Source organism: Amblyomma mixtum, chromosome 9 (assembly GCF_055824585.1).
Source record: "Amblyomma mixtum isolate Tamu chromosome 9, ASM5582458v1, whole genome shotgun sequence".
In the NCBI taxonomy this organism is placed as follows: Eukaryota; Metazoa; Arthropoda; class Arachnida; order Ixodida; family Ixodidae; genus Amblyomma; species Amblyomma mixtum.
In genome coordinates this window covers 107,090,692-107,105,049 of record NC_143020.1, presented here as the reverse complement: position 1 = coordinate 107,105,049, position 14,358 = coordinate 107,090,692, and the positions used below count along the sequence as shown (strand labels likewise).

The window sequence follows — 14,358 nt, the reverse complement described above, 5'->3', positions numbered from 1 at the left end:
GGTACCTATCTGGATATACATCATCTGAGTCATACAGCCTGCATCCGTTCGGCTCACATGTGCGCATTAACAGGACAGTTGTAATCCATAAGATGGCTGCCAGAATTCTTCCAAAGCATCACTCGATAGAGACACTTTATAAGCTTCATATAGCTATGCATAAGCTGAAACGATCGTCACTGTCGCTGAACGTTGAAAGAACAAAAATGACCCCCCCCCCCCCCCCCGTTTTTCTTTTACATCTTCCCAGTGGCGAGGAAGTCAGACAGGTCAAGAACGCTGCACACACTTGTCCCCATGACTGCCCCAACATTCAGAACTACATCAGAACCCCGTGAACACGGCAGCGGACAAGGCCACATGTCCCTTGTGGGTTAAGAACACCTAGGCAATACTGGTTGGACAGCTGGCTAATGGCTAATTTGCCGCTAGGAGATACCACGAAGCTGGCTTCGATGCTATCTACTCTGGAGGATATCCACCATGCTGCTATCGGTGCAAAAACATAAGTGCTCAACTTTCTCTGCAGCTGAGGAGCAACAACGATAGGCCCACAGAGGTCTAGTACCTTTCACCTTTCCCCGTCTCTCCCCCCCCCCCCCCCCCAACGACCGTAGCTGGCGCTCAAAGGCAGCGCAGCGCTCAACACAAGAGCTAAGCCCACTAGCATCGCACAACCAATAAAGCACAGACTCTTTAGAAGCCTCACTCTTCGATCAGCCACAGTAAGAAGCCACGGAATAGAATTCAGCCGCAGTATGTTGCAGACCAAAATCAAAAACGCTCGGGTACTGTGAAATGCAAGTGCACGCCAAGGCGGTTTCTCTCTCGCTCTTTTCAGACCTCTTCTATCCTTACCTCACGGTGCGATTCAGGTGTCCACCATACGTGATACGATTACTGCCCCTTTCCACATAAACACTCAACTTCCACACGCCTTGCTACCAACTTCTTGTGCCTAAGCTTGTAAACTCTGCTATACGGGAGGTTACTTCATATTATAATGTAAAGAATACCTTGAGCACTTCGAGAAATGGAAATTTCCCCGCTGCGAGCTTCACATCGGCCGCTTCCACGGTGGCCACGTGGCTGGAGTTGGAGATCTTGGCCGCAAAGCCCAACATGAGGTGAGTGAACTTGGAGGCATTGGGACGCAAGCCCGGAGAGCTCGACTTTGCCAACTGCAGGAAAGCTCCGTGGACAGAGGAAGCGTCGATGCGGCGCACCTGTGCAGAGGCAGAGCCCAAGCTTGAGAACCGTTTGCAGGCCCTCGAAGTAATTTCTCATTACGCGCCTGCTGATGCTTTGTGCCACAGGTCTACATTGCAGGAAAGCTCGTGTGGCCATATATAAAACATAACGAGTGCTCATCGTTCCAAGTCACTGCTCCAAAGCTAGCATCAAACGCTGGAGTCAGTCGGCATGCACTCATAGCTTTAGTCCCACAGCCGGATAAGCTCTACGTCCACTGCAACACAGTTCCGGTCCTGGAATAGAAGCACTGATAAAACTGCGATCGATGACGCCTTTATACGTCCACAATGGCGCTCCTTTTAGTGCCGTCAATCCTGGCGTACATTTGACGGACTCGGCACACCACAAGACCATTGTCTATGCACAAAAACGGCGCGTAGACACCGTGAGAATTGGACGGCATCACTTCACTTACGTTAGGGCATGTGCGCACAATTTCCAGCACTGTCTCCTCAGTGAATAGTAAGCTGCTGGCGCCACCTATCGCCGTGCTGCCTTCCAACTCCCTCAGTTCAGAGGACGGCACCAGCGGCGCCGTGCGGTCTCTGTACGGTTCATCCAGATCCACGGCGTGGGAGCACAGGTCGTGGGGAAGGGCGATAACCTTGGTGTTCGGGAACATGCGAATTATCCTGTAGATCGTGTCCCTATTGTGAACGATGCAAATCTCGCCGGCGTCTCTCAGCAGCGCCTTCGCGGATGCCTCGAACAAGACCGAGGACTTGAAGGCCGCGCATCCAGCAAACAGGGCTCCCGAGATCCTCGTGTCACGCAGGGAGTTCGTTGCCGAGACGAGAGAGGCCTGGTTTGTCACCAGCACGCGGCTACCGTCGTCGCCCATCGAGAAACCGTCGGGAAGCGGAACGTCCACTGGCCAGGGTGTCTCGAGCTTCAGGACGATGTAGTCCTCGGCGAGGAGCAAGGACCGCGGATCTCCGAACTGTTTCACTCGTTCCATCGCATCATAGGAGTCATCACCCTGAAAGTGGAAAGTACTCCGTCTCTTAGCACTTCTAATGCACAAACAACAAAGACGAAAAAAAAATACAAGTGGTTCAACTCTGTTCAACCGAGTGTTCACGCAGCAAAAGTAGAGTGCACAACTCCGGCTTATATACCCCATATCCTGAAGCCACAACAGTAAATTGAATCACGTGACACTATGCGACTATCACGAGGCTTCTTACCGCCCTCTACCAACTTGAAAGGTCAACGTTAAGGTGAAAGGTCAAGCGGCGCAGCGCCAAGGTGGACCATACATGGTAAGGCAGATGTGCAACCATTACTTATCTCGAGGTCGTTTCAAGGTCATTCGGAGGCTCATGGTGAAATGTGTGTCATTTGTCAAACCAATGTTCAAGGTCAAAGGTGGCCCACACATGGTTAGGTATATGTGCATAGCGACACTAGCCATGACTTCTCTCAAGGTCATTTCAATGTCATTCGGAAGCTCAAGGCGAAACGCGTCGCAGCTATAGTAGTGTAGCATTCACTATAATATCGCTCGTTTTGGTCTAAACGTTGACTCATAGTACCACCAAATGACAGTGCCTCCTACGCGGAGCTCTTAACAGTTGTGAAAGCACAAGGTTCAAGGGTACTGGAGAAACTAAGATTACAATGAAGGTTTTTTTTTTTAAATTCTGCTACACCTACAGCCCTACAGTTTGTAAGGCAGGTGGTGCGTGGGAAAGGGTCTCTCTACTGTGAATACATCTGCATTGACTCCGCCAAAACTCTGTCACGCACTCGGTCGTTCTAGCTTAAATCAAGTGCGCCCGTAGCTTCATTTTACTCTGCAAGGCGCAGTTTATGGCATATATAAACCATGAAATTACAGGAACGGTTGGGCTTAGCAAACGACGTTGCGAATAAGAGAATTGCCTAGTCTCACTATGCTGTAAACACTGCTCGGGGCCGGAGAAAGTAAATATCAGCACTGATACAGTCAAGTCCACACGTCATCGTCATCATCATCATCAACCTGGCTACGCCCACTGCAGGGCAAAGGCCTCTGCCGTGTGTCTTCCATTAACCCTGTCCGTTGCCAGCGGCGGCCACCGTATCGCCGCAAACTTCTTAATCACATCCGCCCACCTAACTCTCTGCCGTCCACTGCTACCCTTGCCTTCTCTTGGAATACACTGCGTTACCCTTATGGACCAGCGGTTATCTTGCCTTCGCATTACATGCCCTGCTCACGCTCATTTATTCCCCTTGATTTCGACTAAGATGCCATTAACCCGCGGTTGTTCCCTCACCCACTCTGCCCGCTTCCGGTCTCTTAATGTTACACCCATCATTTGTCTTTCCATAGCTCGCTGCGTTGTCTTTAACTTAAGCTGAACCCTTTTCGTTAGCCCCTACGTTTCTGCCCCATAGGTGAGTACCAGTAAGATACAGCTGCACCTCACCCGGATATTTCAAATTACTGGATATACCGAACACACTGATTATACCCTTCAAATCCTGAGTGGTGCGTAGAAAAAAGTTATGCAGTGTATCGAACTCTATTTTCGCCACACATTCGAATATGTCGAACTGCGCGCCTTGCAAGTGACAACGCGCACCGTGACACAAGGTTGAGCGCCAGGTACACGACATCTCGAGTGAAGGCCCAGGCGACGCCGGCATGCGACGAGCAGCGACGTCGCGCACATTGTTTCGCCCGAGTCGCTCGCTTAGTCGCTCCGATCTGGATGCACAAAAATTTCCCTCGTCACCCCGAAGCTCCTGCCCCCCTTCCGATTAGCCAATCAGAGCCCCGCTGGCCGCATCCGGTTTTTCACCTAGCTCCTTCCCTGAGATCGCCCCAACAAGCGCGTCGGTTTGGTCGCTTTGGTCATCGCATCTGCCGCCACGTCGTCGCCGCAGAGAAAATATTGGAGCGAAAGCTCTATCACGCTAGTCCGAACCTGCTTGTTGCCGGTGGTTAGCAAAGGCGCACTTAGCAACGGCGCACCTAGCAACCGCATCTGCGTCTAGGAACAGGTGGTCGCTGCTCCGCGCTTCACCGCGGCGTAGCTCCGCTGGATCGCTACACATAGGCGTGTACCAGTTAGTGCAGTTAACCATGATGACGTGATAGTATAGTAAGAAGCCTAATTAGCAGTAAACATCAGAATGTGCACATGCAATACATCACTGGAAAAAGGAAGTTCAGTCTATTTAAATAACACTAATTGTACAAAATAATTACCGCAGTTAATCAGTTATGTATGTTGCTATAGGAACGGATAACATGTGCTAAACACGTGGCGTGACCTTCAGCTTGACACTGAAAAAGAATTCAGCGAAATGTAAGAATAACAATGGGTGAACGGATGATGTCATATATGGTATAACGCAATGTAATAACCGTGCCACACGGGCAGATTTAATGTCATTAAGTGCTTACTGCCTTATGTTTTAATGACATTCGTGCGGTGCCACAGCCATAAATTTAATGGCATTAGACTTACTGCCATTCGCGACCTACTGAGTTCACCACAAATCATTCGACCGTGCAATGCGTACTCTCGTTCCCATTCCACACGCAGAAAAGCATGCAGCTTTGTTAGTAACAATTTCCTAACCACTAGGAAATGGTTAATTCTTAACTTTCAGTCAGATGAGGCATCTATACGACATTTTCGATGCGATGAGCGCCATTTTAACCAGCCTTATTGACAGGTATACTCTCGACTTGGGTGCCGATATGCGAGTTTATGGTTACTTTTTCGACTTGTAAAGCAGGAACTGCCGTATTTTCTGGAAAATCGTTGTCATATTACATTTGAACAACATTCCCCATATATTGTGCTCATCAGCAATGTTTATACTCAGATGGAACTTCTGACTACCTTGCAAGCGTTATCGTCATCGTCACTTTCGATAATGGCATTAAATGTGGACTTGTAGCACCGACTCCGAAAAAAAATGGCATTAACAAACTTAAGGCCTTAAGCATTTACTGCCATTTCTTGTGAGCGTGTGGCACGGGTATAAGTCATGTAACGCGCCGGTGCTTATACCGAGGCTGCTCGCACCGCAGACGGCGGCGACATGGACGGGAACAAAGACGCAGTAGCTTCCACCAGCTCCGGTGCTGGCAGTTGTCCGGAGCGCACTCAACGTTACAAAGCTGCGTCTAGATGCACGACGCACCTGAGCTTTCGCTCTATAACGAGGTTCAACAGCGCTTCAAACCAGAGCTAATTTTTCCAATGTCCTGGCTGTAAGGCGCACCTAAAATTTTTTTTTTGTAAGGCAGATTACACTCTCGTGTCAGGCTGATGACACAGCGATGCTGTTTGAGTTTGGTTTGACTAGGTTTGCGATTAGCGTTTTTGCTGTCGTCGAAAACGTTCTTTCGTCGAAAACGTCGAAAACGTTCATTGGTTTTCTATGGCAGCCTTAACTACTTGATGCGAGCGATGGACAAACTTTTATAAGAAGATTTTGCTACGCATCGCAAGAATATACCAGTACATTCAATGTTTCTACAACAGTACCTTAAAACGCTCCACAGTTGTCTCACAATTAAAATTGGTGTCCAAGAAAATCCTGGACTTGAGCTGCGATCGCAGTAATGAGGTCACCCACGGACGGCTGACGCCCCCTGTCGGAGCGGACAACTATTTTTTAGCTGTCGTCCGCTCCGACAAGGGGCGTCAGGCGTCCATGGGTGACCTCATTACAGTGAACACAGCCAGCGCTGCGCACGACTAACGGAACCTCCGGCTTAAAGAGCATCGCTGTTAGTTGCTGGCGATTTAGCATTGCTAAGCAGGGAATACTGAGCGAAAGCAGATTTTTTCCAGGGAAACACCAGAGCCACGAGCACGAAAGCAAGATTGAGGTGTCCACTGACCCAGGAAGCCAGTCGTGCGCCTTTCCTTTCGTCAAAATATTCAGGGGGCACCTTTACTGTTTAAAGTGCGTAGAGGCGAAAGTGTTTTCCGCACCACTTTGGCTGGCTCTGTGGCACTGGTGACGTCACCGCTGGCTGACGTGAAACATAATTAAGTACAAATTACTAAGTAATTACCAATTACTAATTAATGGCTAGTTACTAATTAATTAATAAACACTAATTAACTACTAATTACGGACGCTTAAGCTTTCCCTTTAGGAGTGGAACGCGACAGCGTGTTGTAGCGCTGCCTGGGAGTCCACGGAACGCCACCACCCGTTAGGCGCGATGTCTTGCCCTTTCGAACGCAACGCTTTTGATAAAAGGAAATGGCGCAGTAATTCTCTATCACCTCGGTGGACACCTGAACCGCCCCGTACAGGAAGAGAGCAAGTGGGAGTGAAAGAACGCAAAGACAAAGAGGGGCCGTAATGAAGAAAATGAAAATTGTATTTGAGGAAAGGAAAATACGCAGTAACTCTCTCACATATCTCGGTGGACACCAGTCATCCGTTTGTGGAGGAAGGGAGGAAGTGGGAGTGAAAGAAGAAAGAGGAGCCGCAGTGAAGAAAATGAAAATTGCATTTGAGGAAAGGAAATTACGCAGCAACTGTCTCACTTATCTCTGTGGACACCCGTCAAAAGCGTGACTCCTCTGCTAACAAGCTTCTGCGACAGCCTTCTGTCGACAACGATAAGGCATTAAAGGCTTTCGCCTTAAAATCAACGGGCTCTACAACGTTGTCAACGCCAACGCCAATGAACAAAATGAACGCCAGCGGCCCACTTCAATTTGGTTTTTGAGCAAATTAAATGGCACAGTAACTGTCACATCTTGGTGGACGCCCGAACCGAGCCATAAGGGAAGGGATAAAGGGGTGAAAGAAGAAAAGAAGGAAGAGGAAACTGAAAACTGACTATTGCTTTTGGGGAAAGGAAATGGCACCGTATTTGTCTCGCATCTCGGTGGGCACCTGAACCAAGCCTTAAAAGAAGGGATAAAGGAGGGAATGGGAGAAGATATATCACATGGCTGCCACATCACCACCGCTCCTCCACTTGGTCGGTTTGGTTTGGTTTATGGGGTTTAACGTCCTAAAGCAACTAAGGCTATGAGAGACGCCGTAGTGGAGGGCTCCGGAAATTTAGACCACCTGGGGTTCTTTAACGTGCACCGACATCGCACAGTACACGGGCCGCCAGAATTTCTCCTCCAAACAAATTCAACCGCCGCGGAAGGGATCGAACCCACGTCTTTCGGGTCCGCAGCCGAGCACAATAACCACTGAGCCACCGCGGTGACCCTACTTGGTCGAATTGCGGCGCCGATACCCCTGATCTGACTAGGCCAGTAAAGCTTTCACTTTTCTAGAGGCCCGTGTACTGTGCGACCATCCGGAGTCCTTCACTACGGCGTCCCTCATAGCCAGAGTCGCTTTGGGACATTAAAGTGACACTGAGGAGAAATTGAAGTTTGCTTGTATGGACAGAATACCAGCTCCTGATTACAAAAACGCCACTCACACTTACACCAGACGCGGGCGGCGTTGCTTGCCAATGGGGCCCCGGAATAGGGGCTCCACCTAGTATTGTTAGGGGAAAGGGCCAATAGGGCCTACCCCAATCACCTCTCTGTAAATATTTATTGCATTATAAATGTTTTTCACCACCACCACAACAAAGCTCTTCTAACGTAGAAAAGAGCAAGAACCAAAATACAGGTATCGCCGCCACACGCCAAACTCGCAAGTACAAGCGTGATGACGTCATAGGACAAAACAGTGCTGCTAGAACCAATGATTCTAGCTAGAACCAATGATTCTAGCAACACTAGCACACGAGAAGCCACGAATCACTGAGGCGCAGCCAATGCATACGCAAAACTCCTTGACGTCGCCAGATGGCGCCACGTACCCGGCAGCTACGCGCGCGCCTGCAGCATCGGGACCAATCAGCGCCTGCTCACCGGCGGTAGGCGGGCTCCCCGTATTCCGCTAACGGTAACAAGGTACACGGTATGCTAAAGGTGTCTATTTGCGAGAACTTCGTTGACCACTACGAGAACGGGATCCATCATAACGCTGGCAAAACGCCGGTGCAAACGTAAGCGAAGCGACGGTAGCGACGGCCGCAATAGCCGATAGATGCCTTCAGCGTGCGTCCGGCGGTAGCTTTATTTTCGGCTGCTGCTAGGCCGCACTGCTGGCCCCAGAAATCACAGAGTCTGCGTTACGTCATGTGCAGGTCATGTATCACGTCACTTAGTCCTGTGTCGTCATAAGAGAATCCCAAGTTTGAATCTGAGCGGCGGGAAAACTGTTTCAACTTCGAATCCAAATTTCTTAGAAATAAATGCATATTTCGCTGCCTGCCAAGTGGCAACAAAGCCATGAAATGCCGAACTATCGGATTTTGCTTTTAAAAAAATATTAACAGAGCTCTCCTCACTGTCCCTTTAAACCCCAATGCACTAATAAAAATTAGCTGCGGTTCAACTCCAGCAGACCTGGTTAGATAGCGAAAGCTATGGCGTATCGGGCAACTGTAAGCGGCTTGGCATCTGTAACGATGAGTGCGTTCCGGACACTGGAAAGGCAGCGCACCCACAGTGCCACCCTGGCAGGTGGCATTAAATGATTGATCGCGAGAGTTTGCTCACTCAGTGAACGCTGCAGCCTATTGCAGCAGTGCCGCGTGTCTGTCTCGACGTTGCCAGCGCTAACGCATGCAGCCCACATCTAGATCTCTCTCTCTCATCACCCCAAATACCCATAAACGCGATTCAGGCGTCCACTGACCCAAGGAGCCAGTTATGCGCACTTGCTTTTCTTAAAACCATCGGAGTGTAAAACATTGTCAACGCCAACGCCAATGAACACAGTGAACGCCGACGGCCTACGGCTTCAGAGCCGCGTTTCTGACGCAACGTTGTCAATGCCAGTGCATGCAGCGCACATTTGTCACTACGCCGCCACGTAGCTTAAAGCAAGACTGAGATGTCCAGCCTGGCTTCTTCAGCGCCATCTTGAATTCTAGGTGGCTTTGGCTTCTTTCAGCCTCTCCGACTCACTCTCCTAATCTGCCGACGAATCGTTGTTATTGCGACTGAGACAAGGATGAAAGAAAAGTGCACGGGCCTGCCGACTGGCTCGAGCCCCTTAAAAGACAAGAGGAAAGAGTGAAAGAAGAGACGCGCGTCGCAACAACCGCGTCCGCCGAAGCGAAGACGCTGGCTGAAGCAACAGATACCCCAAGATCTTCCCACAACCCCGATGAATCCCACCGAGCCGCATAGTTTGGACTTCGGGCCATCAGGGCGTTACAGGTAATGAGGCTGCGGACGTGGCTGCCCGAGCGCTTACCTACCGGGCACCTCATCCAAGCTTTTTCGGCTCGGAGATTGTGCAACCGCTTCTGCCGTTCGGAGAAATTCTGGACAATTATTGCGAACGCCATCGGCTTTTCCCGGTCCTTGCTAAGCATAGAGTTTCTTACTATTACCTAGAGGGAAAGCTGGCAAGCCGTCTATGAGAGTTTGCATGGAGACCCCACGTGACCACCTCAGCCACCATGGGCGCTCAAAGCATCATGGGGCGGTGAGCTACTTGTTGCGGAACTGCAACTTTTGGCCAAAAAATAATAAAAAAAATAAAGCTGTTTGATAACTACAAACGTCCTAACATTCAATATCTTGTCTAATGATTGCAACAAACGAGCAGAAAAGTATTTAAGTGCAAAGTTTGCCTAAAATAAGAGATGACTAGCTTTCCTATTGGCCAAGTGATGAACACTAAAAAAACTAATATTTCGTAGTTAACAGGCGCACTTTTAAAAGTAAATATGTTTTCAAAAAAAATGTTGTTGTTTAGATACTTTAAGAGGTTTTTTAATGGCATTTCGGAAGAGTAAAACCTTTTATTGGCGTCGTGTGTCGTCGAGTTTTCACTACTATGGCTTTTGCACACTGCGCTCGCGCGAAAGTCGTCTGCGCACACACAAACAGCGTTTTCGGAATGAAACATCTCAGTAAAGCCACTCCGTGTTCCCAAAAAAATACAACTGTTCCGCAACAAGTAGCTCACCGCCCCATGACGCTTTGGGCGTCCATGGTGGCTGAAGTGCAGCGCCGCCAGCTTTCCCTCTAGGTAATAGTAAGAAACTCTATGTTGCTAAGGGCCTGAGTAAAGCTGATGAGCGAACTCTGAGGCGCCTGCAGACCAACACTCTGTTGTGTCCTGCAATAGTGAAACATTTCGACCCCAAAATTGATGGGCGCTGCCCTCACTGTGGGAAAGTATCCGATACCTTCCACATGATTTGGGCCTGCCAAAAGAATCCTTCCCTTCCCCCCAATCCTTCCCTTTCCCGAGAGGCATGGGAGGCAGCCCTGCTCAACTGCTCGGGGCTCGAGTCTCAAGGGGCTCTATCAAAGGGCGCGAGTAGCGGCCTCGTCCAGCGGGGTCCCGGACTAAGGACTCCACCTATGTAAAGGGCCATTTTTGGTCTGCAAACTCTCCTTTTGTTTATTAAAAAGTTTTCACCACCACCACCCCTTCCATATATACGATGAAAAGCCGGCTCCTCTTCAGTTGTTGCAACGCGGTTTCACCGGCTCCTCCTCTGACGTCATGCCAGTGGCGCGGTGAGCGGCGCTGCCAGCTGTGGCGGTTGCTAGGCAACAGCTCAGCTCGGCCACAGCGAAACGGCGAGAATACGACCAATGTACTAGCTCTCGCTACAAAACCAAACCAAGCTTTAGATTTAAAAAATGAGGATAGTCGGCTTGTTGGGAACGCAGGGCTAACGAGATTCGCAGTGGGCTACGGGCGGCACACTGCAGGTCGAGATGCATGCCGAGCGCTCGATTCCCAGTTCCGCTACGGCGGCTACGCTTCAATGCCTGAGCAGGCACAGAATCAATCACTCGCGGCGCAAAGGTTAACGTGCAGTTTGCTCGCTCACGTTACGACGCGTTTACTAAGCCGGAGCGCACAGGCGACGAGTGAAAGCACATATCCGCTGCTACACGTAGTGCACGGCAGCGAATGGGTTAATAATGCCGCCTTCGCTTGCTTAGGGTTTGCACAAGTGATGGAGCGAACTACGCCAGTCCTCGTCGCGTCGCTCCCCTTTTCGGGCGCACGAATACAACCATGCGTCAGCGGCGATAAACACGAACGGCAAGAACTTACGAACGAAATACATCTTCACGGAACTTCGCCATCAAGGTAGACACAACCAGCGTCTGCGAGCAGCCCGCTTGTCACTACCACGTGCTACGCGGGAACGCCGATAGCTATCAGCTTTTCTGCGATACAAGCAAGTAGAAAGCTGGGGCAACTCACACAATTCCCTCGCGACGCCTTCGGCTAGATGTCCTGCAGCGGCATCATTCCGTAGCGTTCCCTGCAGCGGACATATCAGCAACTCAAACTTCATGCTCGTTCCAAACCCACGTGCGAAACCGCACGCCTCGCGGTAGCGATATTTTACGGGCACGCGGCTCCATCTGTTAACGCTCCACGGAAGCTGGTTGCGCGCACTGAAGTAAAGAAATCGGGCATCGCCTACGCAAGTAAAAAATAGCGGGCCTAAAAAGAAAGAAAGAAACTGCAGAGTCACACTTATTGCAAGATGTTCGTCCCTGGTGTTCTAATCGCTATCGCGAGAAGACGGCGAGTCCCAGTCATCTAGAAGTGCAGTAGGAAAAGCGGCCGCGAAGGCGGCGATGCAGTGCAATGATTCGGCAGGATACGTATCGCCATGGTATCGCTTTTCAGACGCTGCCACGGAACCACAGTTGTTCTCAAGCCGGCAAAGCTTAGCCATAGTAGCCTGGTCAATATTTCCTGCGCCCGATCATGAGCTCCAGCGCGGCCGTCCAACCACCTCTTCTGACCTCGTCTCCGGACGTTTCGCGCCCACCCCTTAGAAAGGGAGAGGTCAAATATCATCATCATCACCACAGTTAAGAATGGTTCTACCGCGCGCCTATGCGTTCGTGTTGTTTCGCTCGCACTCCAAGCGCTTTCCTGGATAATTGTTTAGTGTAAAAGAAAACGCGGTTGCCCTTTCCTTAAGCCAAATCATGAAAACCTTGAACGCGAAAGCAGCTTGCCACACACTTATTAGCAATTTTTAATGGCTGCAGATGGATTGTTCCTAAAAGTCTCAGACAGATGTACTTTCGTGCCTTGTCTGCCTGAAACAAACATTCGGTTAGATTCAATTAAAAGTAAAGGCTTTACGCCAGATAATTCTGAGCATGCTAGTCCGACACACTTTCATATACACTGGCGGTCCCAGTATACACCGCAACAATCACTGACTCCGGACAAGTCACCAGAGCAGTGGGCGATACAGCTCACCAGCGTTGCGTTAGCTTAAAAGTATTACCGAGCGCTGATTCAACTAATGCGCTCGTCGGCCAAGGCCACTGGGGTCCTGGACTGAGCAATCCAGCCACCGGCTCAGACAACTTACGTTGCTCATTAAACGTTTTTGTAGCGAGAGCTACAATGCGCGCAAGCCGTTACGCCGTGGCACCAGTTTCGCTGTGGTCGCATCGGGACCTTGAGCACCGCCGCAGCTGGCGGCTGACGCTCAACGCGCCATCTGGCATGACGTCACAGGAGAAGCCAGTACCGCGACGTGCCGGCGAAACCAAGTTGCAACAGCTGTGCGCATGCGCCGAAGGAGGAGGGCGGGCTGGTGCAGCTGTATATATGTAGAAGGCAGCTCGGTGGAGCCGTTGGTAGATATGGATAGTGAGTTGGAGAGACTGAAAGAAGCCAGGCTTCAACTACGACACGAAGAACCGGAAATAAAATAAATGCGTCACATTATGAGAACAAAAAATAAATGCGCAAAAGGACGGGACAAGAGAAAGAGAACCACACGGGACAAACGCAGACTGACAACTGATTTATTAAGGGGAAAGCATCTGCCTAAGCATTGCCACACTTGCAAGCATGATGACAAAGACTGTAATCCGCTTTTCGATAGGACTAAGATTATCGGACGCTCGAGGGATAAGAAATAACGCGAAATTATCGAGGCCTTGGAAATCGCGAGGTTAGGGCCTGATAAGTGTGTTAGCGATGTTTCAGTACACCTGTACCGCAAGGAGTTTGAGTTCCTTGATTCCACGAGATGAGTGTGGCTTTTGTTTTCGTTTTTGTGGTTGGTGCGCATGCGCTTTGATGCTGAAGGAAAGAGGAGATGGTGGAATAAATCAGTTGTCAGTCAGCGTTTGTCCCTTGTGGTTCTCTTTCTCTTGTCCCGTACTTTTGCGCAGTTATTTTTTGTTCTCATAATGTCGTACCAACTAGCCCCTCACCGCACTCTTCTAAATGCGTCACAGCTTGCCAAGTAACAAATGTCCCATTTTCAATGTCGCCGCAATTAGACGCAACGGAGGATAACAACCAAAGCTAAACATTGGGCGTAGCCGGAGAGAAACCAAGCTAAGCGACAAGGTGTAATCAAGTTTAACCGTACTCTCGCTACATATATACTGACCTAGCTGAGCTAAGCCACTGCCATTTTTTCTTCCCCCTCCTCTCGCGTTAAGCCAGCTCCCCTCCACCTACGACCCACCACTCGCAAGGTCCGTTTCCGACTGAAGTGTCTTCAAAGCCACGTGTAACGAAGTAGATATCTCATACTGAACGACCATTCTAAGTTTTTTCAAATATTTTAATAGTTTAGACAAGGGTTTTGAGCGTTTGGCTCTTGCCTCTGACGACGTAATTGCTCTTGAAAAAAGGGTAAAGTTCACAACATGATTCGCAACATCGGCGAGTAGCTGAGAGGAAACCAAGGAGGATATATAGAATTTGCTGGAGTGGAGAGGGCGCGCTCCGACCGAAGCCGCCTGCCGCCATATTACCAGAGGCGAAAAGCGCGCTTGGCGCCGGCTCGCGCCGCTGTTTTCCGGAGTTGTTTTGCAGATTCCACCTGCTGATTCCACCAAAAACATTCAGTTTGTCTTAGATGCATGTCACATGATAAAGCTTGTGCGGAAATCGTTGGCAACTGCAAGCCACCTTATTGACATGGAAGGAAATCACGTGAAGTGGGCTTATATAGTGGCATTGGAGGCATTACAACGTTGCGAAGGGTTGCGGCTTGGAAACAAGCTCACAAAAGTGCACGTCCAATGGGAAAAACAAAAAATGAAAGTACAATATGCAGTACAAGCCCCGAGT

General features: G+C 49.8%; 1 protein-coding gene across 3 annotated transcripts in view; it reads right to left on the bottom strand.

The window, feature by feature from the left end:
- LOC149330582 (lysosomal acid lipase/cholesteryl ester hydrolase-like) overlaps positions 1 to 11,650 on the bottom strand; it is a 181,500-nt gene extending 169,850 nt beyond the window's left edge. For 2 of the 3 annotated variants that reach the window (XM_089561209.1, XM_089561207.1), the window contains exons 1-3: positions 11,494 to 11,650; positions 1,670 to 2,233; positions 1,017 to 1,226 (exon numbers count right to left, since the gene is read on the bottom strand). In XM_089561209.1, the coding sequence (XP_089417335.1) occupies positions 1,017 to 1,226; positions 1,670 to 2,212 (753 nt within the window). In that variant the 5' untranslated portion in view covers positions 2,213 to 2,233; positions 11,494 to 11,650. Of the gene's footprint in view, positions 1 to 1,016; positions 1,227 to 1,669; positions 2,234 to 11,340; positions 11,414 to 11,493 lie in introns of those variants that run through there. The other variant, XM_089561208.1, reaches the window with a different exon arrangement.
- Positions 11,651 to 14,358: the final 2,708 nt, after the last annotated feature.